The 26,462-nt window shown below is 39.5% G+C and overlaps 3 protein-coding genes across 6 annotated transcripts in view; 2 read left to right on the top strand and 1 right to left on the bottom strand.

Moving 5' to 3' along the window:
• Positions 1-2,560, top strand: part of trim62.1 (tripartite motif containing 62, tandem duplicate 1) — a 29,870-nt gene extending 27,310 nt beyond the window's left edge. The window contains 1 exon segment of the mRNA XM_029432511.1: positions 1-2,560. Within this exon segment, the coding sequence (XP_029288371.1) occupies positions 1-66 (66 nt within the window). The 3' untranslated portion in view covers positions 67-2,560.
• A 4,200-nt stretch (positions 2,561-6,760) lies between these two features.
• Positions 6,761-15,767, bottom strand: LOC115008433 (uncharacterized). Of its 2 annotated transcripts, none has more exons than XM_029432037.1 (3): positions 15,700-15,767; positions 9,090-9,239; positions 6,761-8,220 (listed from the first exon to the last, which is right to left on the bottom strand). In XM_029432037.1, the coding sequence occupies exons 2-3, from the start codon at positions 9,235-9,237 to the stop codon at positions 7,109-7,111; spliced, it is 1,260 nt and encodes a 419-aa protein (XP_029287897.1). In that variant the 5' UTR covers positions 9,238-9,239; positions 15,700-15,767; the 3' UTR covers positions 6,761-7,108. The 2 variants fall into 2 exon arrangements, with proteins under 2 accessions (XP_029287897.1, XP_029287896.1); XM_029432036.1 differs by lacking the exon at positions 15,700-15,767 and adding an exon at positions 9,816-9,889.
• Positions 12,935-24,585, top strand: znf362a (zinc finger protein 362a). 3 transcript variants are annotated; one of them, XM_029432032.1, is made up of 9 exons: positions 12,935-13,067; positions 16,226-16,289; positions 17,146-17,386; positions 19,035-19,160; positions 19,585-19,936; positions 20,783-21,007; positions 22,728-22,806; positions 22,927-23,085; positions 23,171-24,585. In XM_029432032.1, the coding sequence occupies exons 2-9, from the start codon at positions 16,227-16,229 to the stop codon at positions 23,288-23,290; spliced, it is 1,365 nt and encodes a 454-aa protein (XP_029287892.1). In that variant the 5' UTR covers positions 12,935-13,067; position 16,226; the 3' UTR covers positions 23,291-24,585. The 3 variants fall into 3 exon arrangements, with proteins under 3 accessions (XP_029287892.1, XP_029287893.1, XP_029287895.1); XM_029432033.1 differs by having other exon boundaries at positions 19,618-19,936; XM_029432035.1 differs by having other exon boundaries at positions 17,179-17,386.
• The last annotated feature ends 1,877 nt before the right edge of the window (positions 24,586-26,462 follow it).

A 26,462-nucleotide genomic window follows, 5' to 3' on the forward strand; every position in this document is an offset into this window, starting at 1 on the left:
CCGGGCCAGAGCCACGCCAACGGCAAGAACGTGCAGCCGTTGCGAATCAACACTGTACGCCTTTAAGAGCATCTGTGGTCGTGATTGTCCTGACAGATAATTCAAAAATCAGTTTTGAGAAAAAAGGTTTAGTAGGGTGTTTGAAATGTTTGTTTCTTTCAGTTTGGTTAAGAATTGTGCTTCGATGTTGCTCTTAAAACCTGCGCTGTTATTTTTGTGTGACTTGAAACGACCATACAATAATGGCCTGCACTTGAGCCTCATTCCACATCTTTAATTGAAAAGATTACACTAAAAGGAGACGGGGGGACCCCTGGGCTCCTCTGGGGTCTGTGGCAGTGATGTACAAAAAGAAAACGTGATTTAAGTCCCAGGCCCACCTTGCACACTCCCAGGGGGCAACACTCTCCTTATCGAGCTCCAGGCTCGTCAGACTTGATCTCTGTCCAGGAAAAGGACACTGAAGACTGGTCACTTGTCTTCTCTGTGCTGTACAGTCGGCTTAGCTTTGTGTGTGGACTGTGATCAACAGCACTCTGCTCCTTTTTGTTCGGCCAGCAATCCACCCTGAACTCGTCAAGTCTGCCCGCACTTTTTACACCCGTCTGAGACCATGATCTTGGTTCCTCCTGCGGGTCACATCCCACGCGTGTCTGTTCTTTATCGTTGCAAGAAAAGCTTTGGTTCTACGGACACCAGTGATCATCCACGCCACCTAGAACAAACTAAATGAATCAAAAAGTCATTGTTAGGCTGCCCGTCCCTTTCCACTGCCCAGTGGAAAGATCTGTTTGGAGGTTGTGCAGAAACATGCTGCTACTGACGGAGTAAAGACATGCATGTTTGTATATAGAGTATCAAGGGTTAAAAGAAATAAGTCTCTCATGCTGGCTCATGTTTAAGTTTCCGCTCCAAAACCACAAGTATGCTTGCCCTCAGCATACACTAGTGTACGTGTGGGTTTTTTTTCCACAGGGTTGAATTCAAGTACATTTCTGCTTTCAGTCATGATGTTTGCTCATTTTGTCTTCAAATCAAAAGTAGATGTGCCGCGTGTGAGACGGAGCCCTCTAGTTGTAAAAGCGTAACTTCTCAGATGTGAAAATCTGAAAGGTTAAAGATGATTTATTACTCAAAGATTTTTACAGAGACCAACCGATCTCTTATTTTAGATCATATCATTTATGTAAATGAAGTCAAGCTGTATGTTTTTGGGACATTGCAATAATCAAGGAAAATGATGATGGACGGATGGATGGACTCTGGTGCTTAATGTAATATTCCTGTGCGACTGGCACTGAAAACATCACTTATAATTCCTCTGAGGCCCATGTTTAAGTCTTCGCCCCACATGCCTCAAGTGCTCTTGTTGATCATTAGTTGTCCTGCAGAATCTGCTCTTAAGAGGCTCTGGTCCCTCAGCCAAGTCCAGCATACTGAGAGACGTGTCTGTGGGTGGGTGGGCATGTGCACGGGTATGTTGGTTCAGCTATAATTTTAAATCCAGCTTTGGTTGTGCTTGATAAAGCCCATCTGGCCTTCTGAGCATACCCATGTAGTTGCCAAGAGTGATTATTACAAAAAGCTTTGGAACCGGATAGAACTTTAATAAATCTACATCAGCGGAAAAAAGAACAAACACAAATATAATCACATCACCCTTCCTTTGTGTGTGTGTGTGTGTGTGTGTGTGTGTGTGTGTGTGTGTGTGTGTGTGTGTGTGTGTGTGTGTGTGTGTGTGTGTGTGTGTGTGTGTGTGTGTGTGTGTGTGTGTGTGTGTGTGTGTGTGTGTGTGTCCATTTTTTAAATAAAATTGGGGCAGTGCCCTTGTTTTTCTAGGATGTGATTCCGGTATGTGCAGTACGATGCAAATTAGGGTCAAATGGTGAGCATCTGCAAATTATTCTTGGTATTTGTTTTAACTTGCACAGACCTACAGGAGCCTGTTTCAAGATGCAGATCTGCTAAGGTGAATAAACCCAGAATGAAACCTGGAACAAGTCTTTTTCTTCTGGGATTTACTCAGCAAATGTGTCCAGATAATGCTGTGAACCAGGATTTATGTAATTATGTGTGAATAATTACCAGAATGTTCAAAAGATCAGGACAGTATTGAGGTATTTTCTTCTCCTATTTATTTTACCCTACCAGCTGGTGCTTCAAAAGAAATGCTTAAATTTGACCCCAGTTTGCTGAGCTGGAGACTTCAGTGGAGTCTGCTTCAGTCTCTGTTTGAATATTAAGTAGGAGATTATTGCGAGATGGTGTTGGGTTACTGGTGGTGGTGATGACGCTAATTGTTTTAAATGATTTATGATGATGATAACTATGACACTTTTAATGAATATAATGATTGTGTCTTTTTATGATGGCCGCTGTGCACCCGTCATTGTGTGAACGCACTCTAGTGTACGTTAGCCGCAGCTGAGGTTTGTGGGAAATGTTTTAATGTACAATAAATTACTTCTAAAATCAGTCTTTTTCTTTTGTCCCGGTTTGGATGTGCATCAACACATAACATAAATAACATGATGTAGAGCATCAATAAGGAACTGATTGGGATCATTCTTTATGCAGGTAACTTGAGCCACTTCATAAGGTCCAATCAGGCGTATCAGATCAATACATCCCTAGTTTCAAACCTGGGGGTTGAAACCTCCACAAGGTATGTCTGAGGGTTCACGGGATGATTAACAATCATTTATCTGCTACATTATTTTGTAGCAGTAAAACTAAGAAAGTACAGCCATGCTAGCTGCTCTGTGAGGCTTAGGCACTGATGGTTTGAATGCTAGTGTCAGCATGCTGTAATGGTTCACAATGACAACATGCTGGTGATTAGCATGTTAGTTAAGTAGTACATTAGCATGCTAACATGAGCTAATTAGCAGAGTAGTGGATTTGAGTCACATGACTTGGACTCAAGTCACACATTTAAAGAATTTAGACATGACTTGAGAAATCACTTGGACTTGAAAATACTCGATACCTTTCCTTGAGCCCAAATAAAAAAATTTTATATTATTTTAAAAGTGTGCCATGAATCCATTTTCTGAATCTCACTAACGTTAGCGCTTTTCATTCCCAGCGAGTCGACACTTAATTCCCAGAACCACTTTGTTTAAACCGACAGCATCCAATCAAGTTGCAGGAAAGAACCAAGAAGAACTAACGTAAAGTTAATAAAGCACCAGTTGGAACAAAGGAAAGGCTACTAGAGATCATTTCCTTTGCATACAAAACTATGTGGTAGTCAACAAGAAAACAAATTACAGTGTGCAAAACATGCAGGTCAAATTTGATGAGGGCACATTATGACTTGGGACTTAAGTGCAAAGATGTGAGACTTTATTATTACTTGCAAAACAATGACTTGGTCCCACCGCTGCTAATTAGAGATAAACCCAAAGGGCAGCTGAAGCTGATGGGAACGTCATTAGTTTTGCTGGTATTTAATCATAAACCAACAGATTGGACAAATTGAAACGTTGACCTACAGGTGGCATGAGATATAAAGTCAGGGGATTTATCCAGGGACCATAAACGTCTGCACAAACTTTCAAGGTAATAACTTTACCTCAGGTGCTTATGGCTCATTAAAAAACGTAGCTTTTGTTAGTGCTTTCATTTTAAAGGCTCACTGCTTTAGAGGACATGCATTACATGTCAATTTGCTTTACTACGGGCGCTGGTGTAATGTTTTTAGTCAGAGAGTGAATATGATCTATCGCATTACTTTGAGAGCAATAATCCGTTGGCATAGTTTAAATTGAAGCTCTCAAAATGAAACATATCTGTGAGGCAGACGAATATTCTACTTTGAAATGTAGGAAGGCCTTGCTTCTGCTTGTCAATACCTGCTCCAGTTCATTAAGTGTTTCATGCCAGACATTTTAGTTGAGATGTGCCAAACTCTCAGTCCTGCTAAGCCATCCAGCTGGGAGGTGGGAGGTTGTGCACTCTTTGTATTACTGTTCCCTATTTTGGCACAGGCTGAGGCCATGTGACATGGTGAATAAAAAGATGTCTGCATGGGCTCAGTGTTCCCTCACTGCGGGTGAGCCGCCGCTTTCAATGGGGCTCTCTTGATTTGCCATCTGTGATGCGTTTGAATGACTGGTGGGAATAATTATCATACAGTTTGAAATCATGATAGAAAGTTCACATCTGAGTCATACACTGCGTCAGAACTTTGTACCCTGCTGCCGTATTATTTCACTCTGAAGTTGAGTCTTGTTGCATCATGATTACAGCTGTTCCACAACACACTGTGCAGTTTGAAGCAGAGTGCCGTTTATTCATAGCAGAGCAGACCCTCGGGACAACTGGCTTCATATGCTCAGCTTTGATTTGGGATACTTTTCTCTTCTCACTGCTGTGATTGAGACATGTATATCCCAGGAGAAGGTATCAATCCTGTTATAGACATTTTCACCTGTGGGGAAAGTGTCCATTAAAAAGTCACTGAGTTCTCCTTTGTGAGACCCGTATCTGATTCCAGTCTGATGTGGCCCTCCTGAGAGGCTTTTAATCTTGTAAGTGATGGTAAAAAAACTGAAAAAAATAAAGCTCACTTATGCCATCACCTACAGTTACTGCCGCTACAACACTGTTGGCACAAACCACCAGATCAATAATAATATTATTAAACTCCTTTACAATTACAGGTTAAATATTGCTAATGATTATAAAGTAACAATAAAAACAAGCCATCTTTGTGCTGAAATAATTAGTCCATTCATTGATCAGTTGAGGGACAGAAAATGTATCAAGATATGAGGATGTTCTGCTTTTTTCTCTTGGACTGGTTGGATGTTCTGACGATATTTTGTCGAACTAAACAATGTTCAGGGTTAATAGGTTGATTTAGAATAAAAATATTAATTAGTTGCAGCCCTACATGCTTGTATATTCATGAAGGTGGAGTTATCACATTGTACTTCTCTTGTTCTTTTCCTCCTTTGTATATACATTTAAAAACATGTTCAAACTTTGGAATAATTACAGGAATGCCTACAGCTTTAAGTTACTTTAGCACTCTGTTGTAAGCTACAGTAATTGCCATTTTTTCGTTTTAAGTACTAGTGACAATATGATAAATAAACCAATAAATATATTACTTCTAAAAGTCTGTGCAACTTAATAGTCAGTAGCAGTTACAGTAAATCACATGTGGGTTTTCTTTTTGAGCAAGAAAATTAAACATCATTAGCAAGAATACTTACACTACCATACATCTTCTTGATATTTCTCATGACATATGATTACAACATCAAATATATAGCCTATATATATCCTCATAGATACAAAACAATTGCATACTTTAACCTTCAGTCTGATTTACCTTTGGATACATCTGTGTTTGTTTTGTTTACAGTATCTCCATCTGTCTTAAAATAGCATGAACACGCACGCATTAAGGAACGTGGCCTTCTCGTTTATTCTTGCCCCAGTCAGTGTGCGCAGCAGTTTCAGTATTTGTCTGCACAAGTCTCTGCACTTTGAAAGAGGAGGTGCAAGTCGCCCTGAGGCTCCGTCACAGGCAAGACAACCTTAAAATGCCTTCTTTTGTTTCCTGAATCCCCTTCATCCCTCTCCTGTTACGTCCCAAAGCTATCTATCCATCTATCAAACCGTTTAGGAGCTGCAAGGTCCTGAGCTGTTGTTATACCAGAGTGCCCTCTGGTGTTGACATCTAGTGCCCCTCCTCAACTTTGGACTACAAGACTTGACAGCTCGGACGGGATGAGTCCTACGTGTGAGTACAAGGCAGTCGTCTACATTGAGTTTCTCCAGTTACACGCTCATTTTACAGGAGCAGTAAGCCTTAAATGAGAAGATTATCCCTCATGTCTGTCTGTTACTGTGCTCAGCATAAAGGCTGGGCTCTGTCCAAAGGTAACCAGCTAAAGCTCAATAGTTACATGTCGTTTGTTTCATCCGTTCAGAAACAGAAGTTGAAATGTGTCAAACTGTAGTTTAGGGGAACTGTTTTTAGCAGGTTTCGTATTGACAAGTCCTCGTTGTAGATCTACTTCTTCCCCCTCTGTACTTTCGATTTGAAGTAAAATACACCATTACAAGTGACGTAAGTGAAAGGACAAAAGTATTAAGTAGCAAAATGTACATAAAATTGTCATTAGATCATTAATACTGATGCACCAATGTGTAAACAGCATTTTGTTGTTGCAGCTTGTTGAGCTAGTTTTACCTACTTTATACATTTAGGTGGTTTAGTCCAGTCAGTTCTCAAACTATGATAATGTACTGTGTGGATTTGGGCCTACTAAAGGGTCACAAGACCCGGAGGTCATGAGATGATACAAAATGTTGGCCTCAAATGGTATGTAAATAAAACTATCTGAGTTTCAGAGCAGAAACCTCTCTTTGGTGGCACTAACCCTAACTAATAAGCATCTGAAACATGACAAGAGGCCCCAAGACACTGTTTTTTTTATATTTAACAATGCTTTGTATTTTTTTTTATGTGTTTTTTAATGTAAACTCGCTTGAAAGTCATTTGTGGAGTAAACAGCAGAACATATCCATCTGAAATATACTGGAGCAGAAATACAAGTACCTCAAAATTGTTCTTAACTACAGTACTTGACTAGATGTACTTTTCTCCTCTGAGGAGTCGTATAATCCTTTAACACCAGCTGATTTAAAAACAGAGACAAAATTACAAAGAAAAGTATTTATTTACACATGTATGCAGGGTTTATGTGTTATCTTACTTCAGAAAACCATTTGCCCCTGGATTACTCTTCACGCTGAAGAGGCTCATTCTATAACCCATTGAGTAATGACAACTCGCTGCAGATCTTAAGGCTCTGAACAATAAAAACAGGCCTTCCAGCCGTCTGTTTTACTCTGCTTTAGTGTCCTACTGCAAGCATGCCTCAACCTGCCTCCTCAGCACATTTCACCACGTTTCCACATATTATTCCTCACATGTGAATAGCTGCTCAGAAATGCTTATTTACACTCTATTCAAACTGCTGTTGACAGGTAGACCTGCTGTCTGCACACATACAATATTAATCAGGTGATCCTGTTGCAAATAGCGTCCAATCAGCATCTACTTTTGCTTCTCACCCGTCTGGCTTCATACAAGTGTTTCATTGTGAGAGGTGGATGCGTTGCTTGTGTTTGCGGCAGATGAAACTAAATATGTGATACACAGCTCCAGCAGAGTCTCTATAGTCCTGATCAGAAGAATGTTCACACTGAGGTTTAGAGGCAGCACAAAGATGGAGAGCACACCCACCAACCCTATCATTACATTCACCCCTGGGCGGGGAAAACCCCCCTGTCGCCACTCACTATGGCTCCTTTTTTTTGAGTCCACATGCTCCTCCGTGATATATGTACGAGGAATACCTCTCTTTGTCCTTTCGTGCTCCTGTCCTCTCTCTGCAGACAAACATTCAGGGGAGATGAGGACAAAGTCTCCATGGTGATGCGCCGACATCTGCACGCTGTTCCAGGAATACGCTCTGTGAACAGTGCAGCTGCTCTCTGTTTTCTCTGGGTCAACACACTGTGCTGGCTCTGACTCAGACATCCCAGGGTTCACAGGCTTGGAGGACGCAGACGGCGCTGGAACGAGTTCTTGCCAGAAACTGTAACCGTTGTTGTTAACTCCATGTTTCTCTCTGTGTGTCTGTGCAGGGTCCCGGTCTCGTCTGTGCAGGCCCAGGCTCGTGGTCAGGAAGAACAGGAGGAAAGAGAGGAAGGCCATGCCCCAGCAGGGATTCACAATGCTGGGCATGGGGCTGAATAGGTTGGGCAAACATCTGATGAGGGAGTTGGTTGTGTGCAAACAGGCAGCAACCCACACTTCCTCCCGCTTCCATCGCCACCTGACATTGAGGGCAACGGTGACCCACACTGACAGGCAGCAGAGGTAGCTGACAACTTGAGACAACCTCTTTTCTATGTCCTTGTTGTCTTTGCTTTCCTCCTCGTCCACAGTTACCTCGCCAACATTACAATGTCCATCAGAGCCCACTGTTACACTCGCTGTCCTGCCAACGACAACGCAGTAAGGCCACAGCAGTCTGGTCAGAATCTCCACAGCAATCAGAGGTGTGATCAGGAGCAACACCGCACCGTATGTGTGGCTGAGAAAGATCAGGTAGCGCAGGGCGATGACATCGCCTAGCGGGGTCAGCTCAGTGAGCCAGGACTCAAAGATGCAAAGGAAACTTAGAAAAACTGTGGGAGAAAAAAGATAACAAAGTTAGTGAGAAAGGGGACTGGATGCTTTAGAGCATTATGTAGAATGATGGTGGAGCAGCTCACATCATTTGAAAATAATAATAATGAAAGATCCTCTCTAGACATCTTTTAAGACATCTGCTTGTGATATTTATTTGTGTCTGATGTGTAATTTTCTAAAAATGTAATTCACTCCTTCTCCCTCTTTGTAAAATCCAGACTCTATGAATATGCAAATATCGCTCCTTTGAAAAGTTTAACTACTGGACACAAGATGTCTCCTACTTCACTGAAAAGATTCTTTTCATTATCAATTAATCGAATAATCATTTGGTCTATGAAATGTTCGAAAACGGTGACAAATAGCATCAAGCCCATCACAATTCACTTAAAACTAAAGTGAAATCTTTAAATTGCTTGTTTTGTCCAGTCAATACTGAAGATAAGATAATGACTTTATTGATCCCCTATAGTGGAAATGAGTCAAGAAAGCAAAGGAAAAACAATTATAAATAAAAATGAAACAAGATAAGAAACAAGACAATAATAATAATATAAAAATATTAATACTTAAGTGTATTATTACACAAGACAAAGGAAACTAGCAAGTCATCACATTTGAGAAGCTGAAGCGAGGAAATGTCTCAACTAATTGTTTCAGCTCTAATGTCTGAATGAAAAAAATAGTGGAACAATATCCTTTTTTCAATATTTTAATAGTGTGAAATAACATCCCATTTAAAGTCTTTTGGAACATTACAGGTGGTGTTAGTGAAGCTCTTGAGCTCATCTGATACGGCTGCGGGGGTACGTTAGACTGGGATCCTGTGGACCAGAGCACGACTCGCTCATGTGCTGATGCTCACCTGTGACCAGGAAGTCGGTGAAGACCAGGAGGCAGCAGCAGCAGAAGCTGACGAGACTGCAGGAGGCAGCCAATGATGGCAGGGAGAGGAGACTGCAGGCCAGCTTACACACACACAACACCGCCGCTCCTTCTAACACGCCATCCATGGCTGCAACAAGACAACACAAACACGCATTGTCAATGTAACAGAAACCTGATTTTCATTCTGCCTCGGGGGGTTGAGGAGCTCAGGAATTCCAGGTACTCTGCTGTCAGTAAACGTCCCAACAATGTTAATCAGCATGTAATGTATGTACATGATCATTCCACTGTCGGTGAATCTTTCTGCCACGTGTTTGCAGATCAATATTTTTGTTGTTTACATTAGTTATGAACCCTGGACCCGACAGCTGTTTACAGTTACAGTCATACAACAATAAGTTCTACTGTCCTCTGCTGTCAATACATTTTAACTAGCTTCAAAACGTGATGTTTAACACCAGCAATGAATTAACCCCTGCTAGGAAACTCCTTAGTAATGTGAACACTTGCAAATTGACAGACAGACTCTATTGCTGTGACCTGACTGTAAATAAGACCATTATACTGTAACGTCAGACTGATTCAACCTGTTAAAACTAAGCCTTTATCTCTTGTCACATGTTTACAGTATAATAATTCAAACTACATGTAACAGAGCTATGAGTCTAAATCAAAAACTGCAGTGAAGTTCATTAGTTCTTACCTGGACTCACAGGAGCCTTCATAGCAGCATGTCAATATGAGCTTCAAATGTTTCATCCGTTCTCTTCACCTCCCCCTTTTGCTCCGCCCTCATGGGGATAATGACCCCCTCCTCCCCCCCTCCCCTCCTCCTTTGCTCCCTGCTGCACCTGGCCTGTGTGGAGGTGAGAGAACATGTGTGTCTCAGAGGGTGTGGCACTGTTTGTACAGACAAGAAAACCTGTCCAACAACTAGCTGACTAACAGTGAGGGATGCAAAGTGAATGCCTGCGTTTGTCAATGTATTTGTGTGTGTGTGTCAAAACAAACTTGTTGACATCAGTGAAGGGTACACTGGATAAAAGACATTTCATTTTCACTGCGAATGTGCAAACATTCCTGTGTTACACCCACCTTGTTCAAACTACAGTGTGTTATTTCAAAGGTTACAGCAGATACACACATGCAGGGTGTTTCATAATGCGGGATTAGACTGTAGATCACATAACACTTAATAAAATGATTCATTCATGCTTTTAAATTATAAATTTTAACCGTAGACCCTATTAAAATGCTGTTCCCCAATATTTATGAATCACGAGAGATGATCAGCGCTTTAGTTTCCACAGTTTGGACAGATAGGGTGGTCATGTTTAACCAAAGAGAGGAAGAAAAGGGAGTCACATCGTGCATTATGTATATAAGATGAAACTGTGTCATTGTGTGTTCTCCGATTAAATGTCAGGTCACAAGACATTTGAATGTAGCTGTACCTTGCGTTCAAACCTGAGCTTGGAGAAAAAAACTGGTTTGAAACACTCGAAGATGGAATCAGATGCGCGAAACGTAAAAAGTTAACATGTTCTTTCCCATTTGAAGGCTTTGAAACATTACATTCAGGCCGTGACTAAAAGTTCACACTCGACCTTGAAAACAGCAGTTGCCAAAACCCCAGCAATAAGGTCAGTAGCCATTCTGGAGCTTTTGATCGCATCACATGATCTTCTTTAGTCATAATTTGTCATGAAATTGTAATTTTCCAAGCCCTTCTCATCCATGCTGGCTTCAAAGCTGAGTTTAAAAGTTCCTTCTTGATAAGTGTGGCAAGATGGATCAAAATCCCCAGAACAAACACCAAAAGGACCTTGTGGCGTTTCCGAGATCAAGATTGAAGGAAGAGGAAGATCGTGTGATAGGATCAAAATATCTTGAAAAGCTACTAACTTCACCTGGTCATGAGACTGCTTTTCGAAAACAGGAGGCTCATACAGATGTCTACAAGTGTTCTACTGATGAAAATAAAAGGTTTGTAAACCACGTTTTATTGTTGTTTTTGCCAAAAAATATGTGCAGCAGGAAGAGGTTTTTCGTTCCGTTTTTTGAAAGTCTAGACAATTGCTTCATCTGATCAAGTAAAAACTTGTGCGAAGCTGCAGCAGAACATTTAGTTTTGTAAATGCACTGCCCCTTTTATTAATACACGGGGTCAATGGAGAGATATTCAACATCTAATACATACAATTTAACAGAGTGAATGTGAACTGCTTGTATTGAGTTTTAGTGTATGTAATATATCCATAGATCAATCTACCTGTCTAAGTATCCTCATTTGTATCCTCAGTCAAAGATATGAGATGGAGTCCTGTGGAGTTTTGCATCTCCTCTGAATATGTAAACATACATTTGAATGTGTTACTTTGCATGTGCAAACACCATGTATGGCAAAGATGATTCAAGGGAAAAAGCAGCCATGTGTGCAGGGTCAGGACTAAATGTAGCCTTATAGGTACATTTTTAAATGTACTGTCAGTTTGCAGTTTATAGGCAGATTCTTCATTTTAAAGGGGAATATCATGAATCACTTCTTCAGTGTTTGTGGCAATCCATTCAGGTATCTGGAGTGCCCATCAACCCATAAACTGTGAAATAAGAACCCAGTCAGGGTTTTGTGGGCAACAAGCCATTCAGATTTGGCTCCCCTTCCTATGTCATGTTAGAATATACTGCCCCCCATCTGAGTATCTCCACCCACAGTTTGAGAACTACTTTTGCGACGGTGCAACATATTTTTCTCACAAGCCAATCGGAGCAGACTAAGCTTTTCCGGGAGGGGGTTTTAATAACCTGTAATGACCTTGTTTAAAGAGCTGTTGATTCAACTTTATCTGAATTTTAGAGGCGAGCGTTTTTGGTGATGCATTTTGGTAACTTGCAAAGCGTTTACTATAAACTATTAGTCAGCAAACATGTTTAATAATTTGAAAAAGCTACACAATGGTGTTTTTCTTATATTTTGTGCATCCTTATTGATACAAATGGGGTGGACAAACTGTTATCAGCAGCATCACAAACTAAAGCCTATAAAATAGAAAATTGGCAATTGGGTGTTTAATCCAATTATTTTGAATATAAGAAAATCTCAGTGCCTACCTACACAATAAGATGTTTTCTTTGTTTTACATTGAGCACCACCAAGTGTGTTAATGTCTCATTTTCACATGTAGAGTGATTACTCATTATCTATATCTCCTCACACAGCCATGAGGCAACATGATCTCCACTAGCTGTACCTCTCCAGCTTGTGGCAGCAGTGCCATCTCCTGCTGAGCTAAGCACAGAGCATATTAGAAGCCTGTCATGCTGCTGCTGAGCGGATTACACTTCATATTTAGTCTACTCTCCATGACCTGGGACAGACAGACAGACGACTTTTATACAGAGCTTAAAAAAAAGATGCAACCTTATTATGCACTGATAATACTAGAGCTCTGTCTCTAGTACAGCAGCCTTATCTGTGTTTATTTAAGACTGTTATTGATGATGCACAAGTGAAAGTCAGCCTCAATAACTGTCACTGTGCCTTTATGTATTGGGTTTTTTTTTCTGATTGTTTTGGCTTTTTTTTCTTCTCTGTGACGCACTTTGAGCTGCATTTTATGTATTAAATGTGCTATATAAATACAATGTATTATTATTATGATCATCATCATCATCATCATTATACAGGAAAACTATGTTAAATATGAACTTCCCACGCATGTGCACGGTTTTATCTAACGCGTCCACAACATCTGCAACAAAAAAAAAAACCCCACCGTTTAAATTAGAAACCAGAAAATGGGTTAAAAGAAATCAGTTTCAGCTCAGTGTTGTTAGACGCCTGCAGCACCCAGAAGTGAACAGCAGGCGACCCGGAAGGTTTGAAGTCCGACTGAGAGCAAGCAGAAAGAAGAGTCTAATCCTTTATAAAATATTTCTTCCCTCGCTGGTTCAGGTACGTTAGCCGCTCGATGCAAATTCTCTGCCTCTTTTTTTGCTCTTTTCTCTCGCACACAAGCTCTCCTTGTGTCGCTTCGTCACCGTATCTGTTTAAGTCGTGCAAAAGTTGTATTTAAAAAAAGAGCATTTGCAGCGCAGAGATGATAAAGACAGATTTATTTGTCTTCTGTCGTGCAAATAACAGCTTTCACTACGCGCGGTATTAACGTCGACATTGGGGTTTATGGCTCAGCAGCTGCAGAGCATTCAGGCAAAGGCATGATGATTGTTGTAGGAAGTGTCAGGCTTTTTTTTTTTTCCTCCTCCTCAAGCCGGGCTATTCAAACCTGCAAATCAAAGTAAACAATCATTCGTACGCTTAATGCAAATACGCCACAAGCCGACGCATCGCAAGAGCGCTTAAATAGGCCTACATCTGGAGAATTATCTCCTTATAATATTTGGATCTGCAGAATATGGCGTCCAGTGCTTATAAAAATAAGACAGGGCTGCCATTTTTGTTTTCCTTTTGTCTGAAATTTTTTAATAAACTGTCTGAGAATGTGGGAGAGGCGGCGGACAGAGCGAGGCGCTGCGCAGGATCGTTTCTCTCTGGAGGAGCTGCTCTCGTTTCAAGCTGCTCAGGTTTTAAGATTCAAACATCACATTCTGTTTCTCGTGCTTAATCCAGCACAGCATGTACAAAAAACGGACCAAAAGTTAACCCTAACTTTAGTTTCAGAGATTGACCTGTATTTCAATCTAGAGGTGATCTAACAGTAATCATACGTTTTCAGTTGTATTACACTGAAGCTGAAATATTGAGATTCAAAAATAGTTTTCTGTGTGCAAAAGACGTGCTTCATGCACGTCTTTGTGGTAACACTTGACTACTGACTATCTGTAGGGTTATTATAGCACCTACACTAAGAGCATAGCTATAGATTCCTCTACTATTTTAATAAAACCAACAGTTATTGCAGAATTAACAGCATGTAGCTAGGTCTAAATATCACTTTCTAATATCCTTTATGTGGGTTTATAAATTGTTTTATTGGTTAATAAATACTTTGCTAATGCTTGATAGATCAATTATAAGATATTTTGGATTGCCTCTGACTTATCTTTCAAGTCAGTTAATAGTGCAGTTAAACATGTTGGTAATGCATTAATTAACTTGTGGATTTTGATGAGGTCTGAAGTTGTATGTTTATACTGTAAGTGGATGGATTTTAGTCCAAAATATTTTTCACAAAGCTTTCCCAAATGGCTTAAGTGATCTATAAAACGTTAGTAAATGATGTATTAATTATTATTAATTACAACGGGTGACTTCTTCGACGGTAGCCTTGCATTACTTCCACAGCGCACCAGATAAATAACTTTGTAATGATAAAAACAAGGAACAAAACTTTGATATACTGATTCAAAAGATGTGTCGAGAGATGAAAGAGCAATAGAGTCAATCCATAGAAAATCAATTGGAAACTGTGCTGATAATGAATTCATATTTTCAGTCCATTTTCCAGCAAGAATCCCAAATACTCTTTTCTTGTGACGCTTTTCTTTATGATCTGAATTTTTTTTAGGGGTTTTAGACAAAGCAAGACATTTGAATACATTACTTTGGGCCCTTGGAAATGATATATACCATTTTTCAACATTTTCTCACATTGTATTGTCAAAACAAATAACTTATTGATCAAGAAAGTACTCTGCAGATTAATGGACAATATAAATAACTGTTATTTGCAGCCCTAAAGAGCTCTAATGTACCTGCATCAGAAATACTGGATGTACAAGTCATTTTCCTACCTGCTGGAAATATTTCAAACCCTGTTACATGCAGGGATGAATATTTAGGCTTATTAAAAGCTCGGCTGCATTTATGCAAAAAACATAACACTATTCTGGCACAAGTAAGTAGTAAATCCAAAAGCAATGCAGTCTAGACCTGACTCTACAGGTTGAGTAAGGCCTTAAGTAAACCATCTTACTCTATGAATGTACAGCAATACACAGGAACTGTAAATCATACAGAGTACCTCACGGCCATTCATTTTTATCTGCGTGAAGCATGTCATTTAAAAAAGTGACACAAAAATGCCGTCAAGCTCCTGAGCCTGCTCGCTCGAGGCAGAAAGCCTCCAGGAAGTGAAACTGATCCCCACTGGCATCATTAGAGAAATATTTTGTGGGGTTTACTGTACGCTCGTACCCCTGAACGTATCGTTTTTGTTTCTCTTGGCTCACGGATATGGACTGTGTTATGCCTCTGCTAAGCCAAACAGACTTAGGAATGGTGAAGTGTGCCAAAGCACGCAATGCAAAATGTTTTTAAAAAGAAACTTCATACGAGGTTGAAAAGAGAAGCGATGGAAAGAAAAGCCTTCAGATCAAAACTTCAGCAAGCGAGCAGCTCTCTCTAAGAAATTAGACGGTTTCTGTCCATCTAGTCAAACAAAGTATACAAAAGCATTGTGCTTCAATGCCCATAGAGGTCAAATATTCTCATTCAAAAGAGAATATGTCATGCTTTTATTTTTCCATTAAAAAAAAAACTACTGTCACTTACAAATCAATGTGTGTGTGTGCAGCCTCCTCATTTTAGTTATTCCATGTTCATTATATTCAGTTGGATTACTGACCTCTCAGCTTTTGACTACGTCATTCAGGTCTCGCTGTACTTTGAAGGGAGACTGTGCTCTCCTGTTTCCCATCAGACTGCTAACCTGTCGGGGCCCCATGTGTCGAGAAAGAGACCGATTAGGATCTGAGCCACATAACGTTTCTGTTTTCTCTAACAGTTCTCTAACTAGCCGTTGTAATCATGTGAGAGACTATCTCTCAGGCAGCAAGCCCATCTCGAAGTCTTGTGGTTGGTAATCTTAAGAAAAAGCTGCATCACTCGCTTAAACGTCCTCCTTTGACAACAGAAACATCCTCTCTGCTATCTGATGAAGTACTGTGTACAAACACGTCTCCTTTTGCACTTTTGATAAAGGGGGAGAACTCATACAGAATGTCTTTGAAAATACACTATCACAAGACTGGGAGAAGTTTTCTCCAACTCTCACTGTCAAACAGTCAGCTGCTGCTTGGGAGGACAGTTGCACACATACAATAGATCTTCACATAAAATGTACAGTTATTACCCTTGTGTCTGTATTTCAGGATGGCTGAACCTCGCTTTAACAATCCCTATTTTTGGGCTCCACCTCCCACTATGCCCGGCCAGGTGAGTGACTCTCGTATTCACACTTATTTATGCGCACATTTACTTTAGGATGTAAAGTCATTGTACTGTATATTTTCTGTGTAAAGGTTATAATGCACAATTAAAAGGTTTATAGTTTGACATTTGGGGAAATACACTTTTTAGTTTTATTGCCGAGAGTTAGGTGAGAAGATTGAAACTACTTTCTCGTCTGTTCGGTAAATTTGAAGCTGCAACCAGCAAACAAAGGTAACAAATCTGACGACCAGCACATTTTAAAGCTCACAAATGAACACATATCTATAGGAGATATGACATGTACGTCAGTGAGCTTTAGAAGTTAGTTTAACTTTGGACAGCCAGGCTAGCTGTTTCCAGTCTTTGTGCTAAGCTAAGCTAACTGGCTGCTAGCTCTACCTACATAGTTAATGTACAGGTATGACATTTTCTCATCAAAATGTCAGCAGAATAAGTATATTTGTCAAAATATCAAACTAATCCTTTAAAACAGTGGTTCCCAACCTTGGGTTCATGATCCCCCCCCCCCCCCACAGGGTCCCGAGGTTATTCTGAGGAAATAGTTGTTTCTTTCTTACTTTTCTCTCATATCACCTTTGATTCTTGTGAAATACTGGATACGATCTATTCTGATATATAATCAGAAGGAAAACAAAATGAAGTCCACAACCTGTGATGAGGGAGTCATGACAAAAAGTTTGAGAACTACTTGTTTAATATTAATTGAGACGTTTTCAATAGGAAAGTTTTAAATACAATGTCCTGCATCAGCCTCTAGAGGGAACCACCGTCTCATAAAGTGACACTGACTGAACTGATGGATGTTCTCTTGTCACAAATGTTGTTTCCTGGCTGTCAGCTGGATAACCTAGTCTTGATCAATAAAATCAAGGAGCAGCTGATGGCAGAGAAGATCAGACCGCAAAATCTGCCCGCTGCCTCAGCCCTTTCCCAACAGCCATTACTGGCTCTCCCCAACCAGGCGGATGGCGGCCAGCACAGTATGTCAAAAGCTCAGCAGATGCCGATTCTCCACGGCCACAGCCCGTCCCAGCCCGATATCGCCCTGCACGCACGCCCCGCCTCCAGCTCAGTGACAGGTACTCCTCACCTGCATCCCCAGTCCTCACTTTTTACCAGTGGTGGAAAAATGATTCAGATCCTTTACTTAAGTAAAAGTACTACACACTGAAATACTCCACTACAAGTAATAGTTCTGCATTCAAAACCTTATTTAAGTATGCGAGTGTTATCAGCAGAATGTACTCAAACTATCAAAAGTAAAAGTATTTATAGGGCAGAACAATGTTCCCTGTCAGTGTCCCTGATATATGATGTTTAATGTTATGCTAATTTTAACTCCTTTTTATACAGTCGAGTAGTTTAATGTACAGCAATGCATCATATTCTATAACAGTGGTTTCTGTGGCCAAGGCACACCAAAGACCAAGCCAAGATCTCAAGCCACACCTGTGTTCATATCTGGGCAAAATACCCTCTAGTGTTTCTCAAACAGGTTTGTGCGACGGGGCGTTGCTGTCTGAGGTTTGTGCGACGGGGGGGGGGGGGGGGGGGGTGCATAGTTCACTCCTCTCCTTTCCTCCGATCTGTAGGTGTGTGCGGGAGGAGGGATGGGAAGAAGGCAAGAAAAAAACAAAAAACTTGACGCAGGGTTCCGTTGGGGGAATATATATATGTATGCTGTCGGGGCTCCGGTGCGAGGGGGGGAGGGTGCTGTCGGAGCTCCGGTGTGAGGGGGGGAGGGTGCTGTCAGAGTTTAAACCAGATTTTTAAAAGTTGGATAATTTCCCACGGCACACTAGTGTTCCCCGGCACCACTGTTCTATAAATCATCAAATGTTTGCAGCGTCGCTTGTCCTGTGAAAAACATTTCACGACAAAAAAACTTTTTCAGATTTTGTGAAGATGTATTTTCCAGCAAATCTAATAAGTTTTTTAAAATAGTTTATTTATCTTAAAAAGAAGGATAACTTTCTAAGCACATAAAGAAGAACTTCACAATCCTTCAGTATATCACAAAAATTCAAATACGAAATCTCAACATTTGGAGATGCATGTTTTTCACTGGAAAGGAAGAGTATGAAAGATTTGAACTAGTAACTACAGCTGTCAGAGAAATGTAGTGGAGTAGAGGGATAAAGTTTTATAAAATGGAAATACTCAAGTAGTATCTTGAATTTGTACTTGAGTAACTTAGCTGAGTAAATGTACTTAGTTACATTCCTCCACTGCTTTTTACTGAAGTGTAAGAAATGTATCCATCCTGCATCATCAGAGTTTGTTCAGCTTTCTATCAGTGCCGTCTTTAACATACATAACATACATGTTATCACCTTTACAATGTTATTCCTTATAAACATGATTTTGAACACATGCCATGTTGCAGAAGTCTGCTACAGAAAGTTACGCATTAGTTGTAATTGGGGTCTCTAGCTCATGACTAAATACAAGGAGCTTTGCAGACTGTGATCCGCAATGTCCCCATTTTGAATCCGACCCAAGACATTTGCTGCATGTCATTAGTATTTTTACACATACAGCAGAAAAGGCAATTAGGAAGTAAAGCCAATGTTAACACAATGTTTATGTTGCTCTCTGATGAACTAAATGAGTTGTTCAGTATCTTTATACAAACTGGACATGGTTGGCATTATGACACTCAAGTTGATCCGGATGGTGAAAGATGTATTTTTGTAAATGTGAATTCCCCTGCACGTTTTTTACCAGGTCGTATTCTGGGGGATGTAAACTTGAACCTGGACGATAAGGCAGCTATAAAAGCCAGGGGATTATGGGAAGACTGGCACCTCCGTCAACTTATCGACCATCCGTCCAGGACGAACCACGTCTCAGGTAACTTAAACTTAAACTTAATTTATTCAAATAGAGCTTTTTGTGCAAAGTTGCATTAGAAGTTGCTTAACAGTTTGTACAGTTGTTACTCCCCGTTGCTGTGGAAACAAAGATTGTTGTCCTGCTCATCTCTGTGGTTTGTGGGTTTCATTCATCATCACTTCTGGAAATCATTTTGGGGAATTTGGACTTCTCTGTGCTTGTACGTATGTGTAGGAGATATACTAAGAATGATGTAAACATTTAATAAAAAATGACTTTTAAGTGGTTTTGCAAGCAGTGGTGCAAAGGATAACAACAGCCTGCCTGCCGATTGTCAGTGTTGACCAACCATCCTACCATATGTCAAATAATACTAGTTTATCTGTATTTGCATGACTGTGTTTGCGCTTGTCATTGATTATTTGATAATAACTTGCTTCAGGCATGTCCTTGTCTTCACTTCTGCACCCTTCAGGTGTGGCGCTGGCATCTAGAACAGGCAACCTCAACACCTCAGAGATCGTCACACCCACAACACCCACCTCGAGCAGCCACAGCCGGCTAGGCACACCTCACCTCATCTCAGGCTTAGCCTGTGCCCATGGAATGGATCCTGGGAAAAACAACGGGGGTCTCGTGGGACTCCTCGGTCCTCCTCCAAAGGAGGAACGAGGGCGTAAGAGGATTAAAGCAGAGAATGGGTCGTCTCTTTTGGTGGTGCCCTACCCAATCCTCGCCTCAGGCAACGACCAGTCCTGTGTCACCATCACTGCCAAACAGGGAAAAACCTACAGGTAAGAAAGGAGGTTTTATGTTATGTAAGGTGCAGTGCCTCTGACTCATGGCACACAATTGTTTTCATATATTTAGCCCTCCAGGATATACATTTCAAAAGTAAAGTACTATGCTATATATTTTAGTATTATGCAGTACATTATTATGAGCTATTATGTTTTGTATATAATATAATTTATCTGCAGTGTAGATGTAAATATAATAGAGTAAAAAGTTTAAAGTAGAAGTTTTAAAGGTTCAATGTGTAGTTCTGAGCCACCTGCTCCAAATACATAGGGGTATGTATTTCACCTCTACTACATACAATACATCATCAGTCTGTTCATTAGAACGGCTGAAACTCTGTGAGTCTTATAATCTTCACGTGGGGCTTAGATATCTGTGTGTTTACTGTGGCACTGGGGGCTGTATGGTCCGTGTAACGTTACCTTTTCTCGTTTCTGCCACTTTGGATTCAATCAAAAGAAACTATCAAAAGGTGCAGAGATCATGGATGTAATGCTGACAAGCCCCAAGTCTGCCCGAGTCAGACAGCTATACTTCTTCTCCCTGTAGTCTGAGAGCAGACTGGAGCTACAGTGGCTCACTATTCATCCTCGACACCACGGGCCAGAACTAGTCACTTGGACTGCTAATTTCATTAGATATCTCTGCAATCTAACACATAGACCCCAACACTGTTACCTCTTACTTCACTTTAAAGTCACATAAAGTAGAAAATACTTAAGTAATGTTCAAGTACCTCAAGAAGTACTTACTTAATGTACTTATTTCCTTTTTTTTATTTTTACAAATGACGGACCTTGAATATTTCCTCTCTCTGTGTCGCTCTGTTCTTCATACAGGTGTAAAATTTGTCCGCTGACCTTCTTCTCCAAGTCAGACATGCAGATCCACTCTAAAACGCACACAGAGGCGAAGGCTCACAAGTGTCCTCACTGCACTAAGTCCTTTGCGAACGCATCGTACCTGGCCCAGCACCTGCGCATACACCTGGGCATCAAACCTTACCGCTGCTCCTACTGCGAGAAATGTTTCCGCCAGCTCTCCCATCTGCAGCAGCACACCAGGTCAGATCTCATCACAGCGTCATTCATGTCATTTTATTGTGACATGATGAACAATAACATATTTTACATTCTTAGCTGGAGCAGCCCACTATAATGTAACGTTTCCTAATGAGCAAAACATGATTCAAGTCAAAATGATTCATGTTTCATATCACCTTAATAGGTTCCTTAAATCACAGAGTGTACAAATAGTAGGTATTTCCTCAAATTAAAGGTCAGTTTACCTAAATTACAGAATAAACATGTGTACTTCACCTTTTCATCTCCCTGTAATTGTTATTTGTGATATAAATTTGATTTGAATTTGATTTGATTTGTAATGATTTCTTCTCTAATAAATTCTGTACTTCACTATGTATAGTTTTCCAACAAACGCTTGTACTGCGGACAGTGTGATCTGTGAATTATCCCGAAATAACTGAGGAAGACAATGTCTCATTTACCCCTTTGAATGAGCTTCTTTGTAAAAGAAAAAAATAACAGCCATAAAATCTTTACTTTTTGTAAAGACAACATTGAAACCACATTTTCTTGACTGTATGTATTCAGATGTTTTTGGGAAGACAGGAAGTTTGTTTGGTCTCCCATTGCTCCATTTAACAAGACAATGTCTTTAGTGTCTGTACAATAAACAGTAGAACTGACTGTATAAAACAACTTAGTATAAATGATTTATTCATAAAGCCAAATATACAAAACCTATTCCTTTATCTGTGATCTTTCAAAGAGAAATTAGTGGCATATTTTACTCGTAGGCTAATAACGTTACTTCAATAATTGGATATTGCTTGTATGTTGTGTCATACAATGTTTAAAGGATAGGTTCATTATTTTTCTTTTAAACAATAACAATTTCCCTGAAGTTGTATCTTATCTATGTATATTGAAACAGTTTGTTCTCATATAAGCCTCTGATGCACTTTTTAATAAATCTTTTCACAGAAAGAGGGCTGTGGGTTTTGTCCTCCATCACTTACATTGGAAAGCATTAGAAATTAATCTTTTATTGGCCCGTATGAACAGGAGGAATGATTACAGCTGTTATAGGCAATTTGGGCACCTGACTGCTATTTTAAGACAGGTTTGAAAAGAAATTCAAATGTATCCTATAAATAAAGATATTGCTGTTAGCACCACGAACAAAATGGTTAAAAGAAATCTCAGAAATGATTGCATCACTAAATACTACTAGTGTTTTGTTATTAAATGTATATTAATAAATGTGTTGTAGCAGGGGGAACTGGTGTTTAAGGTTGTTGTGTCCAGAGCCTTGTCAGTTAGGGAGGAGCATGCAGAGTGTAGAAGAATCAAATTGTGCAAGTTAGATTTAAAGTTGAGTCATGATGGTGCTTGGGGCAGGGTCTTAAGAAATGTCGTAGCCTCTGCATCAGGTACTTTTCATGCAGCTTTGGGTGTGAAGGTGCCCTACAAACACGGACTCCTTTGTAATCTTTGTTTACTCTCTGCTGGCCAGCTTTTGTTGCTCTGCACACGTCACTGAGTAAACAAAGTCTAATTTCACCCTATATAGTGTTAGACATGTCACATTAGAAACCAACCACAAACAGGAAATGTACATTTGAGGAAGAGATTGATTTAGTTTGGGTTGTTCTGGGAACTTTGCGCAAGAACATTTCTTAATCTTAGTTTTTCATTCTTCAAGTTTTTGTAATATCCTGTTTTGAAAAATGTAACATTTTCATGATTTTTCCCATTTCAGAATCCACACAGGTGATCGGCCGTACAAATGCGCCCATCCAGGATGTGAAAAAGCTTTTACTCAGCTATCTAATCTGCAGGTAAACATCAACTGCCTTTTTTTTTTCTTCTTGATCCCAACCTTTTTAAACTGTGAGGCAACACTCTTCTCAATGCTGCTTGAAGGTGACTCAGTTTCTGTATGTTTCTTTCCCCTGAAGTCCCACCAGAGGCAGCACAACAAAGACAAGCCCTTCAAATGTTCCAATTGTTACCGTGCCTATTCAGACTCTGCCTCGCTTCAGATCCACCTGTCTGCACACGCGATAAAGAACGCTAAGGCCTACTGCTGCAGCATGTGTGGCAGGGCGTACACGTCGGTGAGTAAGAAATCGATGTCGAGTTACATTTTAAAATCTCAACAGATGTCTAAAAGTGTTGTTATTTTCACTTGTTTTTTTCCAGGAGACGTATCTTATAAAACACATGTCGAAACACACAATGGTGGAACATGTGGTGTCCCATCATTCCCCCCAGCACAGGACAGATTCTCCCACCATCCCTATACGGATCTCCCTCATCTGAGCTCCTCACCCGTCTCCTACCCTCCCATCAGAGACGTTTTCTGTGATATCTGAACGCCTCTGATGGACTTTGAACCCATGAACGGGTTCCAAAAATGTGCCAGATTGTACAAGTATCTTGTGAAGAGGTGCTCTTTTAATGAGTATTTCCTCCTTTCCTTTCTTGCTGACCAGATAGTATTATCGGGGACATCCAAAGATGACTTCTCAGCACTTTCAGGCCTGGGAATGAAAGGCCTAAAAAATATCTTTTCTATGTGACCTCACAGAAAAAGGAAAAAAAAGTATTGCTCTGGGCAGCTACAGTACATGGAATATCGTTTTAAACCTTTTGTGTTTTAACAAGATTACATTGTCTTTTTGTCTTTTTTTATATGGTCCATTACTTTCTTTACTCAAGTCTTTGCAACACAAAAACACTTCCTTTAGCTGAGTGGCCAAGTGAACATAAAGGTGAATGCTTAAATAATGTGTATTCATGTATATTGTGCCACTTTTTATGTCAGTGTTTGCAATGTTTCACCAACACATGGCCATAACGCACACATAATAACATGTTATGTTGTAACAATGTTGCTAGAAACACCCTGACCAGGATGTGTGACTCATAGTTAGATCGATGGATATATATTATTTTACATATATTTTGTAATGTTAGAAAAAATATGCTCAAGGCAAAATAAATCTGGTCCATTTTTTAAAATCCTGTAGGTCTCATAAGATCTGTTTAAAAAGTGTTCAATATGAATGGGGAAAGAAATACATACAAACCACACAAAAGTGAATTGAAACTTTAGTGATGCAATGACTGTGAGAGCTTCTGCTTTCTGTAGGTACTAAAAGAAAATAGAAAATTAGTTTTTTCAACGGTCAAAACCGCCTCAAAATATGATCATTTATATGCATTTATCTTGCCAAACTTTATTGTGTTAAATTGAATCATGCACTCAGTGCTTTTTTGTCCACTTTGGGATTGCGAATGAATACATGTCGTGGTAAGACAAAATGTTACACCACTACTCTGCTGTCTGGCAGACGGATGTATTACTTTCTTTGGAAAACATTATTAATGAGGTCCCTCTCTTTGGTTTTCTGCTATAATGTGTAACTGAAGCATCACACTTCTTTGAATACTCATTTTGCCATTGTTTTATGAATGAAAACATTGCCATTTTATACGCATTTAAGCCTTAACTTTGTTACAACTCTAGGGTCCACGCTGTTGTTTTATCACTTTTAATTTGCCTTTTATTTCATAGCATGATATATACTGTAAATAAACTATATTAACTGTCATCCTGTTTTGTAATAAATAATTCTATAATTACAAGTAATGGTGAAAAGCTTCTTTTTTTTCCTCACAAGGAAATAACTTGTGAAATGATTGTACTGATAAGCAAGTTAAACTATAACAAGACAAAGGACGCTCTTCTTAATGCTCATCAGACCTTTTGGGTCAACTTCTGGTTTCACAGGACACGAACTGCAGTTTCCTGAGTGAACGTCTTATTTATGTAGTGGTCATACCACCTCAAATCTATCTGTTAGCTCCTGATAACAACTGATGACGTCCATTTAATGGGCTGAAACATTCGAAGCCAATAAAGTTACAGTAGCCTGGATTGTGTGGAGCACAGAAATAAACATGTCTGTATGATGTTGAACACAGTGGGGCTTAAGAGCCAGAGAGTGTTGAATATTAAATATAGAACATATTCTTTGTCAACTGTACATTTAGGCCAAGTACTGTGCTTGAGGTATTGTTCTTGAGTATTTTCATTTTATGTTACTTAACACTTATACTATAAATATTTTACTTTTTACACAACTATTGTCACGATAGTGACATGTAGTTTACACACAACCAGTCAAGTTGCAGTTCACATCTATGTCTGTCCAAAATGTCATCACAACATCATTTTATCAATGTGTCCTTGACCTTTGACCACCAAATTCTAATCAGAATATCCTTCAGTCCAAGTCGACGTTTGTGTCAGACTTAAAGAAATGACAACCCGGAAATATTTTAACAAACAAAGTCATAAAACGCTATTACCTTATTTGTTATTTGTAATCTTATTTCATTATTTACTTCTACTTTTACCTGGTATTTGTTGGTTTTATGTCTTTGTAAATCACTTTGTAGCTTGTTTCTGTCTTATATAAAATAATATCATTATTATCATCATTACTTCACGTCACAGCTAATTTCCTCCCAATAGTACTTTGCATCACTGCGGATGATTTTGCAAGGCCTTATTGTCTGCTAAGTGATGTTTAGACAATAATAATCTCAAATGTTAACAGCAAACCCTTAAAAATGATCAGCATAGATATAATGTATGTAAAATGTAACTTGCAAACAAATGCCAGACACAGAACCATATGAATGAAATATTCAGATACAAAAAAAGTATTATCAGCTAAATGTACTGTAAGTATCAAGAGTAAGTAAGTCGTTCTGCAGATGAATAGCCTCTGTGACTGATATATTATTGTATATGACATTATTAGATTGTTAATACGGATGCATCAATAAGTTAGCAGCATTTTATTGCTGTAGCTGAACAAAGTAGAGCTAGTTTTTAATACTTTATATACAGTTGGGTAGTTTGGTCCAGTGGTTCCCAAGAAAAGGGTTGGGCCCCTCCAAAGGATCACAAGATAAGTGTGAGGGGTTGTGAGATGATCAATGTAAGAAAGAAGAAGAAGACAAAGTTATGCAACACTAATGTGTTTAGAGTTTTCTCTAATCTTTGCATTTTTGTGAAATGTTGGAAGATTTCACATCTTTGGGCATTAGGCAATTATTTTTCTGAAACCATCTGAGATGTTTAGACTGGAAATGTCTCTTTAGTGAGTCATCACACGACTCATACATATCTGACACATTATATTCACATTGTTTTGTAAGAAGTCATAAGACAGAAAGGTTGTGAACTTCTAGTTTAATCATCAACAGGTGTTGCATTTCATACACTTGTTTTATGTCAAATCTTAGTAACTAATAACTGTAGCTGTTAAGTAAATGTAGAAGTAAAAGTATCACACAGTATAAAGCAGAAATACAAGTATCTCAAAAGTAATTGTACTCATTTACTTTGAGAAAAACATCTTAAACTGGGTGTATTGACATATCTTGATACGCTTTTGAGGGAAAACAACAAGTCTTA

This window comes from Cottoperca gobio, chromosome 5 (assembly GCF_900634415.1).
Source record: "Cottoperca gobio chromosome 5, fCotGob3.1, whole genome shotgun sequence".
NCBI lineage: Eukaryota > Metazoa > Chordata > Actinopteri > Perciformes > Bovichtidae > Cottoperca > Cottoperca gobio.

What these genes read in the sequence shown, in the direction of transcription:
- LOC115008433 (XM_029432036.1), bottom strand. Translation starts at nt 9,837, where the DNA reads ATGAAGGCTCCTGTGAGTCCAG. An exon ending in GAAGGCTCCTGTGAGTCCAG is followed by an intron (nt 9,240 to 9,815) that starts GTAAGAACTAAT and finishes GTCTTGTTGCAG; the next exon opens with CCATGGATGGCGTGTTAGAA. An exon ending in CACCGACTTCCTGGTCACAG is followed by an intron (nt 8,221 to 9,089) that starts GTGAGCATCAGC and finishes TTTCTCCCACAG; the next exon opens with TTTTTCTAAGTTTCCTTTGC.
- znf362a (XM_029432032.1), top strand. Translation starts at nt 16,227, where the DNA reads ATGGCTGAACCTCGCTTTAACAATCCCTATTTTTGGGCTCCACCTCCC. An exon ending in CGCCTCCAGCTCAGTGACAG is followed by an intron (nt 17,387 to 19,034) that starts GTACTCCTCACC and finishes GTTTTTTACCAG; the next exon opens with GTCGTATTCTGGGGGATGTA. An exon ending in CATCTGCAGCAGCACACCAG is followed by an intron (nt 21,008 to 22,727) that starts GTCAGATCTCAT and finishes TTCCCATTTCAG; the next exon opens with AATCCACACAGGTGATCGGC.